The sequence below is a fragment of the Oncorhynchus kisutch genome, linkage group LG7, assembly GCF_002021735.2.
Source record: "Oncorhynchus kisutch isolate 150728-3 linkage group LG7, Okis_V2, whole genome shotgun sequence".
Lineage (NCBI taxonomy): Eukaryota > Metazoa > Chordata > Actinopteri > Salmoniformes > Salmonidae > Oncorhynchus > Oncorhynchus kisutch.
The window spans coordinates 43,418,046-43,437,513 of NC_034180.2; the positions used below are offsets into that span (position 1 = coordinate 43,418,046).

At 42.2% G+C, this 19,468-nt stretch overlaps 1 protein-coding gene across 1 annotated transcript in view; it reads left to right on the forward strand.

Annotated features, from left to right (window-relative positions):
• Positions 1-1,113: 1,113 nt before the first annotated feature.
• LOC109894646 (membrane-bound O-acyltransferase domain-containing protein 2) overlaps positions 1,114-19,468 on the forward strand; it is an 81,027-nt gene continuing 62,672 nt past the window's right edge. The window contains exon 1 of the mRNA XM_020488274.2: positions 1,114-1,358. Coding sequence (XP_020343863.1) covers positions 1,275-1,358 — 84 coding nt within the window. The 5' untranslated portion in view covers positions 1,114-1,274. The remainder of the gene's footprint in view (positions 1,359-19,468) is intronic.

Genomic DNA, 19,468 nt, shown 5'->3' on the forward strand with positions numbered 1-19,468 from the left:
TGCTCAAGATAACTGGGAACTCTGGAAAAAACTAACTCAGAGTGGGACAAATATTTTTGAATGTTCATCCAACTCGAAATTCCAAGTCCTAAACTGTTTTTTTCCCCCTAGAGTCCCGACTTTCCGACCTGAAGATCACTAATGTCATGATTTGACCTTTTTTCGAGTTCCCAGTTGTTTAGAACGCGGCATGGAACCTCTGTAAAAAACTAGGTCTATTAATGACGTCAGTGATCTTTAGGTTGGAAAGTCAGAACTCTAGAAAGATGCCAGAGTTTTTCTAGAATTCCGAGTTGGTTGACCGCTCAAAACAATTTTTCCTGTCAGAGTTAGTATTTTTCGAGTTCCCAGTTGTATTGAATGCTTGAAAGTTGTTTTGAACATGACATAAGCCCATGTTCTGACTTAAGGATGAACGTTAAGCAACATTTTGCATGGTCTGGTGCCCCGGGTTGGCAACACATTCAAAACATGCCGTGTTCAAAACAACAGGGAGATCAAATCATGACCGTAGTGATCTTCAGGTCGGAAAGTTGGAGCTCTAGAAAAAGGCCAGAGTTCCCGAGTTGGAATTCTGAGTTGGATTACTATTCAAATAAACATTTCCCAGTCTGAGCTCATTTTTTTTTTTTGAGTTCCCAGTTGTTTTGAACACATTGAAGTGGGAATTCTGAGATTTGTACAGGGTACCAGTTGTCTTGAATATGGTGCTTTCAAGACAACCGTGAATTCCGAAAAGAACGAGGTCAAATCATGACAGTGATCTTCAGGTCAGTGACCTTCAGGTTGAATGACTGTTCAAAACGATTTTTACCCCCAAGTTCCCAGTTGTCTTGAACGCACTAAAGTCGGAGATGTCCGAGTTCCGAGTTGTTTATGAATGCGACATTTTTCTTCTCCAAGTGGAATGCCTCATATGTACATGGGAGGAGTCCACGTGAGACACAGTCGACTTCAAATTTGATTCGTTTGGGAAAATGTACATAATATTTTCTGTGTCGTCCACATACATCTGATTGGTCACTTGAAATCACTTTCTCCACACGATAGGCTGAGAAATGTCATGGAGGGGGGGGGCTCGGAATATATCCCTCCGCCCACACTGTCTTTGTTGTCGTTGGTGCTGTTTGATATGTGCTGTAGATTTTGGTGGCGCTGTAACACGGATGACAACCATCTAGCCTGGTAGTCCGTCGCAGCGGCAACAGCAGTTTTTCAACGGAGGAGAGTGTATCTGCGACGGCGAAGGGGAGCAAGGATTCACGGCCTCAATAATGGCTACTGAAACCACATCGTCCTGCACTGGCTCCAATTTACTGCAGCCGATAAGCGAGATAATCAATCTTCCTCTAGACCAGGTAAAACAATATGTTTGAATTGATTATCTCCTTGGTTTTGGTGTACTGCTGTAGGTTAACTGGTTTTATTAGTGATGCAGAGATTGTAGCGTGCAGGCTACAATAAACTCATTGAATGCCGTCTTAATCAGAAAGTCAGAGACGTCATTCGCTAGATTGTTGCATTATTGTAAAAAATGTTTTAGGCCTACTAGATACTAATATTTTAACATTTTCGAAATGGTTGGAGAATTTGGTAACTTCAGCTTCTCGTGTATTGTTGAATTGTCAACTGTAGGATGTATTAGGCCTAGCACTTGCTTATTGAAAGTTCCATTCATTCAACACTATTTCCACCTAGGCTGCGCCACTGTTGCAAAACTTATAGGCCTATACTACCACCAATCGTTTTTTTCCACACAGACAAAGCGGTCTACATTGACATCTTCTCAAGCGAGTAATTCATCAACCCTTTAAATCAATTAAATTGATACCAGTGTCTCTCCTAGCTAATCGCTTATTATTTAATGCGATTAGACTTGCCTACCACAATCAGTGTCCTGCTGTGTGTGACGTAGCCCACCAGTTGTGTAACAAGGTGTGGTCCATTGATAACTATTGCATATCGTGAGGGGTCGTTTTGACGTTAGCCTGCTAATGCTTGCATTCTAATCACATTTCCGTTTATCACACACACACACAGAGCGGACTTTGTTAATACTCTGCTGTGTCACTGTGAGCCCTCTCTTCAATTATATCAAACTGTATCTTCCAGAGATCCCCAGGGGTTGTGTACAGCAGCATATGAAAAAACAGTTGGTCCCTCCAAATATGTGATGGGGACAGTAACCCAATACTGTTTCAAATCAATATGAACACTCAACCTCGTGTCTCTTTGCTATCACTGAATTGTCCTTTTACGGAGTAGGGCTGGGCGGAATATCGTATTTTACTATATACCAGTATTGATGCATGGATAGGATTGGGTTTTTACTTCACCTTCTATAATTGTATTTAAATGTTTGGTTTCTTAAATTTGATACGCAACTACTGCGCGTGTAATGTCCGTTTTTATAGTTAACTCGTTTGCTACTTGAGTCTTATTTCGCTCAACTGCTGCATGCCTCTACTCACACCAAACCCTGCCCCTCAAGGAGCGAGCAGTGGCTCCACCACGGAGTCACGAACTCTTTCTTGCCGTTCACTCTGCAGTCTCCACGGTCAGATAGATGCAGTACTGTGTTGGTGACAACGACGCTGCTTTCCACAAGCGTTCAATAATTACTATTAGTTTGTATCTTGCTGTCTGCTAGTTTGTCTTTTCTTAGCAAGTTGTGGCTAAAATCCATCTTGTTAGCCGCTAATGCTAATCGCTAGCTAGCTTTCTAAATGTTTTAAGAGTCGGAGCAAACGTAGATGGCTAAAACAGCCTGGTGCTGGTGTAGGCCTAGATAGCCTACCATTGCACAAACATTCCTATCTTAAATAATAGAGGTATAGGTGAATCATGAATGTTACTACTTCAATGAGGTTTAACGGTGATTGGTATCCAATAAGTAGTCCGTCATTGTAAATAATAATTTGTTCTTAACTGACTTGCCTAGTTTTAAAGGTTACATGAAAAATAAATGTATTACCGCCACCTACTAGACTGGAGTATAACTCCCTTATACTTAAAATAAATAAACACAACCCGTACATCTAATCCTACACTCACAAAAAAGCCACCACCACACTCCACTATTTAAATCGATCTAGTCCTACCTCAGGCCAACTGCCTGAAAGGACGGGACACCACCACTCAACACATCCTGTAACTCTTCTGACATCAAGTCTCCTACACTCAATTACCTCTGCAGCTTGCCTCAACCTAAATTTTCTGCAATTTCGGTTCCATCCCTGCAGTACATTTTGATAACCACTATTATAAATGCTGACAACTTCTGCACTAATCTAACCCTGGAAACCTCAACCTGTTTCTCTCACACCGGACATTTCTGAACCCTAGTCCCATCGGCACCCCGACAATTAACACATACCATTACTTTTCCCAATGCTACACATTCCTTTGTCTCATGCCCTTCTGCACACTTCTCACCCTTAGGAACCTCCCTCATACACATGGCTTCCTAATGGCCATATGCTTGACACCTGTAACAATGTAATGTATTTGGCACAAAAGCTCATACAGGGTAACTTATACACAGTGCATTCGGAAAGTATTCATACCCCTCGACTTTTTCCACATTTTGTATCCTTATTCTAAAATTGCTTTGTTTCCCCCTTATCAGTCTACACACACTTCCCCTGTCTTTGATCAGGCATACAGCTTACTCTTTCTACCATTCTTCTTTAACAAACCATCTCCCTTTTCCCGCCATTCCACCTCTGTATTCCAAGTATACGGCAGGGTAGCCCGGTGGATAGAGCGTTGGGCTAGTAACCGAAAGGTTGCAAGTTCGAATCCCCGAGCTGACAAGGTACAAATCTGTTGTTCTGCCCCTGAACAAGGCAGTTAACCCACTGTTCCTAGGCCGTCATTGAAAATGAGGATTTGTTCTTAACTGTCTTGCCTAGTTAAATAAATAAAAATACGTCTCCTTATGAATATAGTGCACTTCTCCGGGCATACATCTTGTTCTTGCCCTCTCAAGGGATGCCGTTTTCCTTCTCTCCAGCCCGTCCAGACACAACAACGCGTCCCTTCCATGGATCCATGAATATGTTATCTCTGTTGGCTTGCATATTTACAAAATGGGGATGAGTATTCTGCACAAAATATCTTTAATCTCAGTTGCACTCAGCAGGGAGAAAAAGGATGAATAGCATGGGCAGGGATCTGCCAACAGATTGTCCACATCAGGTGAAGAGTTTGGTCATTGTGGTTTAAACAATAACACAATACATAATTAAATGGAATACAGATAACAACTTAGTGTCCAGCTCTAGAGTTGGCCACTCTTTACATAACCAATGGCTGGTGGTCTATATTACCTTAGCTGTCTATGGCTCAAGTAGCTCTAAATTAAATGCAGTCACCTCCAAAATGATTGGCCCTTTAATAAAGATGAGCAAAACATTTTATACTGATACAACCACTCAGAGGAGACATTTTCTTAGACCATTCTTCCATACAGAATCTTTCCAGGTCCTTCATATACTTCGGTCTGTGCTTATGGACTGCCCTCTTTCAATGGGGTTCAAGTCCAGAGACTGAGATGTCCATTGCAGAATGTTGATATTGTGGTCATTTAACCATTTCTTTGTGGATTTGATGTGTGCTTGGGATCATTGTTTTGCTGGAAGATGCACTTGTGGCCAAGTTTCAGCCTCCTGGCAGAGGCACACAGGTTTTTGGCTAAAATGTTATGGTACTTGGTAGTGTTCATGTCGCTATTGTCCTAACAAGAGCCCTAGGACCAGTGGAAGCAAAACAACCCCATAATCTGAAATATCCACCACCATAGTTTACAGTAGGTATGAGGTTATTTTCTGCACATGTATCCATCTTTTGACGACAAACCCACCGCTGGTGTGTGTGACCAGTCTCTGCCGCTGAAAAACATCCCCATAGCATGATGCTGCCACAGCCATGCTTCATGTTAGGGATGGTGTTAGACGGGTGATGAGCTGTGCCTGGCTTTCTCCCAACAGAGCGCTTTGCATTCGGGACAAAGAGTAAAATGTTTCTCATCAGACCACAGAATCTTTTGCCTTATGCTCTGATTCTTTCATGTGTGTTTTTGCAAACTCCAGGTGTGCTATCATGTATATTTGTTTTTTCTTCTTCCCAGGAGTGGCCACTCTCTCATAAATCCCAGATTGGTGAGGTGCTGTAGACTGTCCTTCTGGCATGTTCTCCCAGCTCAGCCAATGAACTCTCGTTCTTTTATAGTGTGCCTTGGGTTCTTGGTCACCTCCCTGACCAAGGTCCTGATTGCCCGGTTGCTCAGTTTGGTTGGATGGCCAGCTCTAGGCAGTCTGGGTAGTTCCATATTTCCCAATGATGGAGACCACTGCTCTCGGAAACTTTAAACAGTCTTGAAATTGTTTTAAATTCATTACAATTCTGTCTTGGAGATCTATGGACAGTTCCTTGGACTTAAGTGTATTTTTTATTTAACTAGGCAAGTCAGTTAAGAACAAATTGTTATTTACATTGACGGCCTACCCCGGGCAAACCCTCCCCTGGCCAAACCCTCCCCTAACCCGGACGAAACTGGGCCAATTGTGCGCTGCCCTATGGGACTCCTGATCACGGCCGGTTGTGATACAGCCCAGGATCAAACCAGGGTCTGTAGTGATCAAATGTATTTATATAGCCCTTCTTAGATCAGCTGATATCTCAAAGTGCTGTACAGAACCAGCCTAAAACTCCAAACAGCAAGCAATGCAGGTGTAGAAGCACGGTGGCTAGAAAAAAATGCCCTAGAAAGGCCAAAACCTAGGAAGGAACCAGGAGAGGAACCAGGCTATGAGGGGTGGCCAGTCCTCTTCTGGCTGTGCCGGGTGGAGATTATAACAGAACATGGCCAAGAGTTGTATTTTGTTATATTTTTTATTTTTTTACCAAGATGTTCATAAATGACCAGCATGGTCAAATAATAATAATCACAGTGGTTGTCAAGGGTGCAACAGGTCAGCACCTTTACCGCTCCTGCTTTCTCTAGAGAGTTGAAAACAGCAGTTCTGGGACAGGTAGCCTGTCCGGTGATGCCTGAGATGCAGTGCCTTAGACCACTGCGCCACTCTGGAGCCCTGATTGTAGTATAGTTTCTGACATGGACTATCAACTGTGGGACCTTTTTTTATATAGACTGGTGTGTTTTTCTAAATGTCCAAACAATTGAATTGGCAACAGGTGTACTCCAATCAAGTGGTAGTGTCGTCTCAAGGAAATTGAATGTACCTGAGCTCCATTTGGAGTGTCATGGCGAGGGGTATGAGTACTTATGTAAATGAGATATTTATGTCACATTTATTGAAAATTAAATACAACATTTCTGAAAACATGTTTCCACTTTCTCATTATGTATGTATCTATCTAGGCTCATCCATTTTGAATTCAGGTTGTAACACAACAATGTGGAATAAGTCAAGGGGTATGAATACTTTCTGGAGGCACTATCAGTCCTCTGGGTTCTACTTCACTTGCATGAGTCATGATTTTCTTCCATCCATTCATTGATGTCATGTTTCAGAACGCCCTATACAGCGAACACAGGAAGTACAGGAAATTAGAATTGGGTTAGATGCGCTTTACTCTTTTATGTGTGCATGAAAATATGAAGGAGCCGGTCGTTTGAAGTTGACGAGTGCCTTTTGCTTTGCCAACTGAACTTTAGCAATTACTCATATTAGCAAACTTATTTTCATTTCAAACGTAAAATTTCTCTAGTATAGGCTACTTATGGTGATGAAGTAGTGTTCATTTTCTGGATGGTAAAACATTTTCAGTGTATAGAAAAGATAATGGTGCTATATATTTTTAAATAAGATCATCTTTGATAATTGACAATCACCTAAATAAAAACGTGACAGTCGGGGAGAATCTAAAATGGTCATTGCGTGGGGCCCTCCATTGATTTTACATTTGAGTCACTCCGATAGCACAAGGCATAATCAATGGAAAAATGTGTAGCATTGTAGGAAATTCACTTTAAAAGGGCAAACTGTTTCTGCGGCCAAGAGGGCCTCTAAAACTGCGCCATTGGCCATGCCCGCTACCCCCTAACTTCGCTACCGATGTCGTAGTTCTGTAATGTGGGCAGTGTAATCTGAGCAGGCCCCAGCCAGCTCCCCTCCCTGCTTTCTTGGTGTAGGCCTGCTATGAAATTGGCTCTCCACATGAAGTTCTTTGGCCCCTTCTATACTTCTGTACCACACCCCTTTCACCCTCACTGAGGCAAGCTTGTGTGGGTGGGACTTGTTATAGCATGCCTGCAGGTTGACATACTCTTGGTAATGTGATCACCTGTCTGGCTTTAAAGGAAGTCTTTGGTCTAGCTTGTCATGCTGAGAAGTTCTTATTAGGATAGGTTGTTCAACATAATTAGCCTAGTTCTATGGTTAGTCAAATGAATAGCCTAGGGGTTTCTCGTAGGCCCATTGGCATTAGTATGAGTCACTGCACAAGTGTTCATTCTGTGTAACATATCATTGACCATTGCCTGGGGGCCAGGAGTGGCCCGCGAGTGTCACAGGAATTCCAGATATGCAACCAGGTATAGTTGCTCTATAATGACATGTTCTGGCAACACTGTCATTTGACCACATGCCTAATCCCATGCTGTGAAATAGTGTTTATAGTTCAAACCCTGCATTCCTTAATAGGGTCATTATTGTTGTGGTTTCATCTTTTTCCATATTAGTCAATCTGCTGTAATAACTGGTGCAAATAGCATTAGTGTGGAATTGTTTAAGAAAGCTGTGTCTGATTGGTCGTGAATGCACTCTCTTTAGAATGACGTATGTTGAAGTAAACCGCTTGGCTGAGTCGGGCCTCGCTCCTTCATCTTTGTCAAACATCAGCATGACTACGTTCCAATTAGAGAGGGAGAGAAGGAAACACTCCCAGAGTAATATTTAGCTTTTCGTGTGAAAATCATTGGTGTCGTGACACTTTTCTAAGCAACGGCTGAACTGAATGTGTCAATGTCACACAGCAAAGTACATAGATCACTATATTTGTTAACTCAACAGCATTTCTTATAATACATTATGGTAATAGTAAATGATGAAATTCAGTTTTTCCTCTTTATTAACCCTTCCATGTACCTCCTTGAGAAAGTAGTGGACTCTGAGGCCCTTAACCACACTACAATGCCAGACTTAAAGGCTTTTGTCAACTCTCATATGACGCTGACCAGCCTGTTACAATGAAGTCGTAAGCCTCAGAACGCCAATGCTCTAAGGCAGGGGTTTACTCTGCAGCGCTGGGACTTTTCCTCTGGAGAAAAGCATACTTTGTACCAATGATGCTTCACGTTGTATGTTTAAAGCATTCACTACTAATGAAGAACTACTCTGCTCTGTGGTTTTATTGGAATACAGTTTAATGCACATAATGGGATTGTTGTGGATAGTCAGGGTAATATAATAGTTTAAAACATTTCCATGCTTTGCAAGAAGTATGATTTCTGTAATAATCCTGTTTACATGGACACATCTGAAATCAGGCTACTGATGGGCCTTTTGATAAATGCAGAAAATTACCAATCAAAATAAACATTCTACCACATTGACTATGTTATTTCTGTGAAGACTTTGATTCGGAGTTCGGACATGTAAAGTTTGAAAACTATAAGATGCATACTTATAGTTTTTAAGAACTCACTTCACTCGCGCATAAGAGGGAGGCTTGCGCTACCTGGTGCTGGCACATACACAGCTCATATACACCGCTGTAATGCCTATTAAGCTGTTTACATGTCCTAATCATTGGAAATATTGCTCAGAAAACTAGGTATTTTAATCGGTGTATACTTACTTCAATTATGACTTCCATTTTAAGTTCAGCAGAGCAAGGTGTTGACATGACTAATGCCTTACTTGGCCTTCTGCCATAATCAGTTTATTAAATTGTTAGTGTGCATGTAAAAGTTGTCAGTGTGGTTTTATTTCTCCATGTCTGTTAGACAAGCCTTCTCTTGTTGCTGCTGCGCTTTCTGTGGGCCTGCTGTGTTGTCACCTCCCTCTGTGGTTTATAATGGCGGAAGGCTGGTTGCTAGCCCCCTAGTGATGGCTCAGTAATGGAGGATGGCTGGTTGCTAGCCCCCTAGTGATGGCTCAGTAATGGAGGAATGCTTGTTGTGGTTGCTAGTCCCTAGCCCAGTAGTAATGGCTCAGGGACTAAAAGCCTCATCCCTGATTTCTCAGGGGAGGCTCATTCCCTTCCCTGCTCTCTCTAATTGGTGCACCTCAGGGGAGTATATTTGTTCCAATAGATTTTTTTTTTTTGCTGCTTACTTATGTGTAGTGCTACAGATGTACTGAAGAAGGATGATGAGCCAGTGTGATTTCTCCAAGGATATGGTTAGTGTTGGTCATAATATAAGAGCTCCTAAGGAGCTTGAGGAGCAAACTCATAGCCCAAAACTTAACATGGTGTAACTATTGCCCAAGGACCTGCATTCATTTGGCTACAGTTCTCATATTGGATTAGTACTGACCAGAACACTATCAATTGTTCAATTGAGGTTTTATTGAATTCTCAGTAAGTCGACGCACAATTTTATAAAACTACAAGAAGGACCAGGACCCCCCCTAGTATTACTCGTCATTATTCCAAAGGCCAATCACTCTCAGAGCAATCAATTGGGAATTAAGTTAAATAACCTGTATTGATCAGATTTGGCCTTACTACGTAAGGTGAAATAATAATAAATAAATAAAATATACACTACCGTTCAGAAGTTTGGGGTCACTTAGAAATGTCCTTGTTTTTGAAAGAACCCCCCCCCCCCCCCCCCATTAAATTAACATCAATTTGATCAGAAATACAGTGTAGACTTTGTTAATGTTGTAATTGACTATTGTAGCTGGAAACGGCTTTATTTTTTAAAATCTAAAACAAATGGAATATCTACGTAGGCTTACAGAGGCCCATTATCAGCAACATCACTCCTGTGTTTCAATGGTACGTTAGCTAAGCCAAGTTTATTTTAAAAAGGCTAATTGATCATTAGAAAACCCTTTTGCAATTATGTTAGCACAGCTGAAAACTGTTGTCTGATTAAAGAAGCAATAAAACTGGCCTTCTTTAGACTAGTTGAGTATCTGGAGCATCAGCATTTGTGGGTTCGATTAGAAGCTCAAAATGGCCAGAAACAAAGCACTTCTGAAACTCGTCAGTCTATTCTTGTTCTGAGAAATGAAGGCTATTCCATGCGAGAAATTGCCAAGAAACTGAAGATCTCATACAACGCTGTGTACCACTTCCTTCAAAGCGCAAACGGGCTCTAACCAGAATAGGAAGCGTGGGAGGCCCCGGTGCACAACTGAGCAAGAGGACAAGTACATTAGAGTGTCTAGTTTGAGAAACAGACGCCTTACAAGGCCTCAACTGGCTGTTCATTAAATAGTAACTCAAAACACCAGTCTCAACATCAACAGTGAAGAGGCGACTCTGATGCTGGCCTTCTAGGCAGAGTTCCTCTGTCCAGTGTCTGTGTTATTTTGCCCATCTTGATCTTTTATTTATATTGGCCAGTCTGAGATATGGCTTTCCCTTTGCAACTCTGCCTAGAAGGCCAGCATCCCGGAGTCGCCTCTTCACTGTTGACATTGACTGGTGTTTTGCGTTACTATTTAATGAAGCTGCCAGTTGAGGCCTTGTAAGGCATCTGTTTCTCAAACTAGACACTCTAATGTGCTTGTCCTCTTGCTCAGTTGTGTACCGGGGCCTCCCACGCTTCCTATTCTGGTTAGAGCCCATAAAAGGCCAAAACAGGGAGAGTAACTAGGCTATGAGGGGTGGCCAGTCCTCTTCTGGCTGTGCTGGGTGGAGATTATAACAGAACATGGCCAAGTTGTTCAAATGTTCATAAATGACCAGCATGGTCAAATAATAATAATCACAGTAGTTGTCGAGGGTGCAACAAGTCAGCACCCCAGGAGTAAATGTCAGTTGGTTTTTCATAGCCGATCATTAGGAGTATCTCTAGCACTCCTGCTGTCTCTAGAGAGTTGAAAACAGCAGGTCTGGGACAGGTAGCACGTCCGGTGAACAGGTCAGGGTTCCATAGCCGCAGGCAGAACAGCCAGGTGGACTGGGGACAGCAAGGAGTCATCATGCCAGGTAGTCCTGAGGCGTGGTCCTAGGGCTCAGGTCCTCCAAGAGAATTAGAGAGCGCATACTTAAATTCACACAGGACACCGGATAAGACAGGAGAAGCACTCCAGATATAACAGACTGACCCTAGCCCCCTGACACAAACTACTGCAGCATAAATACTGGAGGCTGAGACAGGAGGGGTCAGGAGATGCTGTGTCTTAGACCACTGTGCCTCTCGGGAGCCCCCAAGTGCTTATGTAACATTAGCGTAGCCTGTAATACTATTAAGACTATATTATACATAGTTTTTATGTTCTAGTCTACCATTTTCAAGCAATTATCAAAAGGGTTATTTAAACACTTGTTAAGCAGTTCAAATGAGAGATATTCATTTGAATACACTGTTGGCTTCAAAGGAACTAGCCTGCTTCTCGTGGTGTTGTATAGGCGTCAGATATGAATGGCTTAATGTTTGTTCTCCACAGCCCCTGGCTCTGTGCTGAAAGGTTCTGTCCCATTTCTATGCACTTCAGCCACCCCTTTCCTGTGGCAAGGGGTATCCTAGCAACGAGCTATGTTATTTTCTGTGTTACTGGGGCAACCAACGTTGTACAGTTTTAGAATGTTTATTCCTCTATTTATATTTTCTGCATGAAACCCGTGCGTTAACTGTAGTGTGGTGTTGAAGCCATCGGACCCCTGACCAGTCCACCTGCATGCTACGAAATCCAAATGCTCTGCTTACTGATCCATAGGTAGCTAATTGGGCTGCACTAATACTTAAAGGGAATCCAGTGAAACACTCATACATTGGTTGAATTGAAGTGACCTGTATGGTTTACAGTAAAATATCCTCCTGTGTATGACTTGCCTCCCAAGCATACTTTTGCAACTTTCCGCCCAGCTATAAAAGGCCATATCTTCTCATGTCCAACACTAGTTATCAGACTCCACTGTAAACCACTGGGACTCATGAATGTTGCCACTGTGGAAACTGAAAGCAAATGTTGCCAGGAGCTTAAATCTATTGAGTTACAGTAGCCTATTTTAGCCCAGTTAAAATAACATGGGCCTAAATTCACCTGTTGGTGTTGAGTACAGGTCTTGCTCTGTGTCTACCTTATACTATCTCACTCTGCATGTGGGTATTGAGGAATATCTATGTTGTTGAGATGTTTCACCAGTTTTGAGTGTTAAAAACCAATATGGGTTAACCGTAGCAATGAAGTCCTCTTGCTTGCACTGCATTCTGGGAACCTTTCCCCTCAAACATGCCATTAACTGCCAACGGCCACTGAAGGTAGCTTTTTATTTTATTTACAAAATCAATGTTCTGCTCCTTCCCTGACTTTTCCTAAATGCGTCCATTTTACACTGCTCATTTGTCAGAATTTTGATATCACAGACAAAAGTATTTAGCCTTTTTACTTATTTAAATGGTTTCCCCCCCCCCACACACACACCTATTACTTATTTAAATGGTTTGTCCCCCCCCCACACACCTATTACTTATTTAACCCGCCAAGGCAATGTGCTGAATGACTTTGGTACCCAGCCAGGTACTGATGCCTCGCTCTCTCCTCTCTGAATGAATGACAAATTAATGGGATGGGTGATACTTGTGCACCTTACTTCACAATTTAATTTGTGAAGTAAATGAATTATAAGAGGTTGAAGAGAGAAACTCATTACACTAATGTTATCAGCAGCAAATAATTTCACTTTGAGGGTTGATATCGTTCTCTTTAACATTTTACTTTGTAAAAAGAAGCTGTTTACAGGACTGTTTTATTTACTGTAACGCTTTTACTAATCAAATGTATTGTCAGGGAAATGAAAACATGCCATGTGTTGCAGTTGGCCTTTAGAATGATGCTAAACATATCTGTGACTCTATCCAACTTCATGATCGGGAAACTAACAATGCCAGTCAGCTTGAACAGCCTGGCTATCGAAACTAATTTCACACATAAGAGTTAGACTATTGTCAATGTAATCTTTTCTATGGGCTGAGTGACCATATTAGGTCTATCAGGTGTCAAAATTGTACATGAAGACATGGGCGCATCTTGTAATTTAACAGATGCAGGGAAAGACTCATCACTTTATCAAATCCTCCTTCAGAGTCGCATGCAGGTAAAACATCTTGATTTCTATATCGTATCAGAAAGAGCATCTTCTGGTGTTTCTCAGAAACTTCCCTTTGTCAATAACTCTCATAATTCAAGAGGTGCAGCTCTATTTCCAAATGTCCCTTTTTCCAAGAATATCTGTGCTGTCCATGCATTCAGCACATGGCCAGTCCCCTGGGTGGTCACCCCCTGCTCCGGCAAAGAAAACGACCTTCAAATTAAAATATACTATTTTTGCAATTCATCCTTTACAATTGTTCATGCACTGGTGCTTTTCTTTATGAATACAGCAAATAATGTCACCTGTTCATCTGGCTGGTTATCTTTTTTGTTTCTACTTTGTCAAAAGAACCTGTAACTGGACTTTAAAATAACTCGATTACTAATCAAATGTGCAAATGAAGTTGGTCAAATGGATTACACTAATGTTTTTATTTTAAGGGAAACTAAAATAGGCAATAGCCTGCTTTTTCTAGGACTTTGTAGAATTATACAAAACATATCCTTGATTCTAAACTCTTTAAATTGAGAGGTATCTTAATGCAATGAATCCTTTTATAATTTCTGCACTATTTATCAAGCTGTTGGTGCTTATGTTTGCTGCACTTTTGGGTGTTGATATGCATCTGATGTGTTTGCTGAAGGGCGCCTGGCAACGCTCCATAGCAGGTACTTCTAAGCTGAAAGGACAGGCGGTTTGGTGTTAAACAGCCATTCAGTTGGATTGAGCTCTCCTCCACGGATGAACAAGACAACACTTAAACAATCACTGCCACTTCTCCTGAGGTTTCATTTGATACACTGAAGGGTTTAATTTGTCAGCTGACTGGGGATTGACTCCCTGTCTGTGGAATAACCTTCAGCAAAGCTCAATAGTTGCCCATCACATGGCAGTCTAGGCCTACACCTTGTTGATGATGTCAGTGGTTTCTCTGCTGTGCTTGCTGTGATGAAGGTGGCCAACTTTGGTGCAAAACACTTTTCAGGAGTGTATATGTGGACTGTGTTGGGATTGTATATTTTACATTTTGTAATGTATTGCCTTCTTGGCCAGGTCTCCTTTGCCAAAGACAATGTCTCCGGGCTTTTCCTGGTTAAATAAAATCACTGCATTAAGATATACTATGATTATGCCACTTTGTTTACATACTCATCTCATCTGTATATACTGCACTCAATACCATCTACTGTATCTTGCCTATGCCGCTCTGTACCATCACTCACTCATATCTTTATGTACATATTCTTTACTCCCCTACACTTGTGTCTATAAGGTAGTAGTTTTGGAATTGTTAGCTAGATTACTTGTTGGTTATTACTGCATTGTCGGAACTAGAAGCACAAGCATTTCGCTACACTCGCATTAACATCTGCTAACCATGTGTATGTGACAAATAATATTTGATTTGATTATCTCATTGTAAAGTATGACTGTCTAATGTGTGTTTTAGTTTGGCTTATGTACTTCCATTTCTGTAATTGTGTTGCTTTGGATACACGTCATCTGAAGGCTAGTGTGATGTGAATGCTAATTGAGGTCCTAAAAGTTAGACCTGTTCTGAAAAGGATCTGGGGCTTTCCCACCCGGACCTGATATTCATTATGTTTTTTAATATAGGGACCCATTCCCAACGGACCCGAAGACATCTAGACCCGTTCTGTATAGACCTGATCGGACCCGGTTCAAACCGAGCGAGGGAAGCAGCAGAAAAGTTTCTTTTCTAAAGCTACTTTATTAACCAAAGCGGGAGAGGGATTCATGTTCTTCCGGACAAGTCAGTTAAAATGACACGCCTGATACCCGTGACAATCCTAGAGCAGACATTATTTAGAATTATGGATCCCGTCTCTGTATTCGGGTACAGGTGGATCCATGAAGACCTCTACTTCACACACACTCCCAATGGACAGATGGTGAACGCATTCACTCTGACCAGTAACATCAAGGCCTCTTTGGAAGTGTCCAGGGTGTCCAGCTGTTCATTTAAGATGCTTAAAATGCCTGTCGTGGCGCTCGTTGGTTATGACCACAAACCAAAATTAAACCCCTGCAGAGACAATGCAAATTGATTTTTTGGGGGGGTCATTTATCCTAGTAGAGGTAGGGAAAAACAAGTGGGCTGGCTTCTCAGAAATGTTCTCTTCTAGTCTTCCTTTCTTTCAACACAAAGTCACCCTATGGAAATTCCCCCACAAATCCCATCTGTGAAGGGTCATTGTCAAATCCCCACACCACTTTGGACAAGGGATATTTGCATACCCTCATACAAGAAAATAGTTTCAAAGGTACAAACAGAATATCTAACATGCTGATAGCCAAAAGCAGGCTAGCGGTCTGACTTGGTTGCTTGCAAGGTCACAGAATGAGTAAAAGAAAGCTGTTAGGTCGAAGCACCAAGGAGCATGACTTACAGAAAACCAAAGTCCTTCCTGTCTTCTTTATCTTAAGAGAAAATGAGGAAGTAAGGCGGTAGGTACATTTTTAGGGTGTAAACGCTGCAGTAGACCATCAGTGGTGATTGATTTCAAAACCATTTTCTACGTCTACTGCTGAGCCAGTGTTGCGTAACACACCTCTTTTGAACTTTCTGTACTGATTTAATGGTTACTAAAGGATTGTGACCAAGACTGTGCGTCTGAATGAACAGTGAAAGTTGGGTTACGTATTTCAAACATTAATAGCCAAGTGCAAGGCTGTTTTTTCATGCTGTGTAATGTGATTTAATGTCTTTATTTTTTCCCCTCAGCTTTGTGTGAATGGGAAAGGAGAGCTGGACAGCCTATTCCGCAGTCTCCCAGCGTTAGCACGGGAACACATGACGCTTTCCGAGTCACTGCCTCCAGACCAGGCCCCCTGAGTTACAATGTCCGAAAGACAAACCCCTTTGCCTCTTGGCACTGCTCCCATATGCTGCAATCAGCTGGTTTGCTAAAGCCAGGTTGGTGTCACTGAAGGGGCCCATCAAGGTCTTTTCCTGTTCAGTGACTTAGGCATTGGCTGTTGCCCAGACACCACTGAGGTGAGTCACTCTCCAGGGTCTCTCCAAAAGCCAGAGGGGTGGTTTCTAGACTATTCCTGGACAAACTTGTCCAACCCAGGATAAATGGAGCTCTGAGGGAAACCTATATTTTAACAAATGTGTAAACAGTCCTGGAAAGACCCAAGCAGTCCCCACTAGAAGCATACCACTCAAAATGTGATGTCGGGTTACATGTAGCCTACTGTACCTAGACTACTGTACATTTCCAGGGGATACTGCACTTCAGTTAAAACTGCACTTCAACTGCTCCCTGACCTCCTGGCTATGAGAGGTTCCATGACATATAAATTGAACCTTTGTGTACGTTGTAACGACAATGTAAACACGATGACATTGTCCTGGCACAGCATTTGTAAGTAGTATTATGTAACGATATGTACTCACTCACACTGTAGTTAGGTTTCATCTCAGAACTGCTTGGGTTGGGACTGCTGCAGCACACTCCAAGCAACAGAACAACAGACAAACTATTGGCTATTTGGACTGCTGCCAGAGCCATTCATGATACTATTGGGCTGAGTCACAGGCCTCCTGACAGAATAGAACACCTCAGTCTCACTCCTGCGTTAGCTGACAGCCAGTGAGCGAGGACTGCATCGATGCAAATAAGGCATATTGCCTACATAAGTAAGCCAGTTGAGCTGAGAAATGCGCATAACTTTGGAGGCGTCAAACAATGTCTAGGAAGGAAACTGGTATGGAGGGCTCACAGGAGAAAAACAAAGGGACGTTCACTGAGGACATAGAAACACTGTGTACAGCTGTGGCTTTTGATGCTTATCAATGTACAGTGAGCCTACACAAACACACACACACACACACACACACATTGTCCATTTGTGGTGGGATATAATGTGAAACAGCCCACACAGGCATTCTCCTGCCTTTCTCTGTCCATCTGCCTCTGTCCCTTCCTTTCTCTTTCTGTTAGATGCTATGCTTACTCTCTGTTGACATGGTTACATAGCTACTGCATGGAAATGCTTGTGACATCAAGTCAAACAAATTTCAGTCCCAAATTTAATCATCATAACATTTCCTAGCAGCCTTAATGAACCACTTCTACATCCCAGACCTCCACTCAGGAAGCTCTCTGTAACACACATATGACATGTCAGAAATCTAAGTCCATTTAATGGTTGGACTGGGTTAAATAATGTGTTCGCCTGTATTTGGGTAGCTTGCCACACAAACGATGTGTTTAGTGGGAACAGATTGTTTTGAATGTGTTCGCTTTGTATAGAACGCTGCCTTTTGGTAAGAGGAAGGATACGTTGAGAGGAGTTGGCTTCAGTTTATGCTAAGAGGTTTAATAGGAGATTGCATGTGACTTTTTATTAGGCTTCAGGCCATTTCAATATTCCAGGTACACACACTGGCTATGAATTGGCACATCTTTGTGTACTTGCTTGTGCAGGGTGGATTGCAGGACGTACACTAAGGTAGTATCTCTGAGGCTGTGGCTGGCTGTCCTGTGGGGAATGCCTGATGATCCTCCGGCTGTTAATAGCCCGGTCCTGCCGCAGCGCCTGCCTGTGTTCAGTAGATCAGCACAGAGATACATTTTTTTATTTGACCTTTATTTAACTAGGCAAGTCAGTTAAGAACACATTCTTATTTTCAATGACGGCCTAGGAACAGTGGGTTAACTGCCTGTTCAGGGGCAGATTTGTACCTTGTCAGCTCGGGGGTTTGAACTTGCAACCTTCTGGTTACTAGTCCAACGCTCTAACCACTAGGCTACCCTGCCGCCCCAAAGAAAGGACCGTGAATGCGCCGCAGGGTGTGTGTGTGTGCGCCTCATGGTCCTTTCTTTGTACAGGAGAGGTCACTTTAAAAGAAAGGATTGAGCTCTGAGCTTTTCTCAAAAAATAAATAAAAATTCTCCATTCAGTCCAACTGCCTCCAGCTATCATGCTACACAGCATGTTTCTAAACTCCTATTCAGTCCAACTGCCTCCAGCTATCATGCTACACAGCATGTTTCTAAACTCCATTTAGCTTTACACTGCCTCCAGCTATCATGCTACACAGCATGTTTCTAAACTCCTATTCAGTCCAACTGCCTCCAGCTATCATGCTACACAGCATGTTTCTAAACTCCTATTCAGTCCAACTGCCTCCAGCTATCATGCTACACAGCATGTTTCTAAACTCCATTTAGCTTTACACTGCCTCCAGCTATCATGCTACACAGCATGTTTCTAAACTCCATTTAGCTTTACACTGCTTCCAGCTATCCCTTTCTTTAGGAGCACATGCATGGCAAACTGAATGAATCCAAATGAAGGCTGTTCACCTGACATTTGCCTTCCATTTTCACAGTCATTTTCAACGTCTGTCTGCCTGGCCAGTGCCTCTGCAACCTTTTAGCATTTAAACTGAAAAATAATTTCTGTTTGATTAGAGTAAATTGTACCCAGGGTTGAGTGTGCATATTCACTGTCTTTATCATTGGGTCAGTGCCGCTCGTTTTGTTTTTGGACAATAATTTCCTCGTCCAGATTAGATGGAAGTCATTCTATTTGTCTTTTATTTGCCTATTGGATCAGACGTCACTTTTATTGATCCTTTTATCAGTGGCAGCAGAGTAGGCTACCCTCAAACTTTAGTCATATATAAAATCATTTAGCTAATGTCTCCAGTCATATAAAGTATAGTAGAATTGCTTGTATGCTATCTGATATAGCACATAGCCTAGGCCTACTTTAATCCACTATGCACTGCATTGAACAGTCTTTTGCGAACTGTGATCGAGTTATATAACCCAATCTAAATTAGGGCTGTCCAATCTAGTGTTGCACTGTATCCCGGTACCGCGCTAGTATCAACATCTTAGAATACCATCGTACTGTTTCATATGATACTACCGACTTACATGGAACCCAAACCGGCCGCGTGCCCCATCGTGCATACATTTGATTTTGTCCCCCTACACCAAACGTGATCACTACACTCAGGTTAAAATATCAAAACAAACTCTGAACCAATTTCATTAATTTGGGGACAGATCAAAAAGCTATGGCAACGTAGATGCTCGTTGGCGCAATATTTGAATAACATGCATTTCTACATTTTATTTTGCAATGCTTGTGCACGCGACGAGAGCGGTGTGGTCAGCCTATTATTCTGCCCTACCAATCTAAAGAACCTGCTGGCGCCTGTTAGAAAATGTTTTATCAA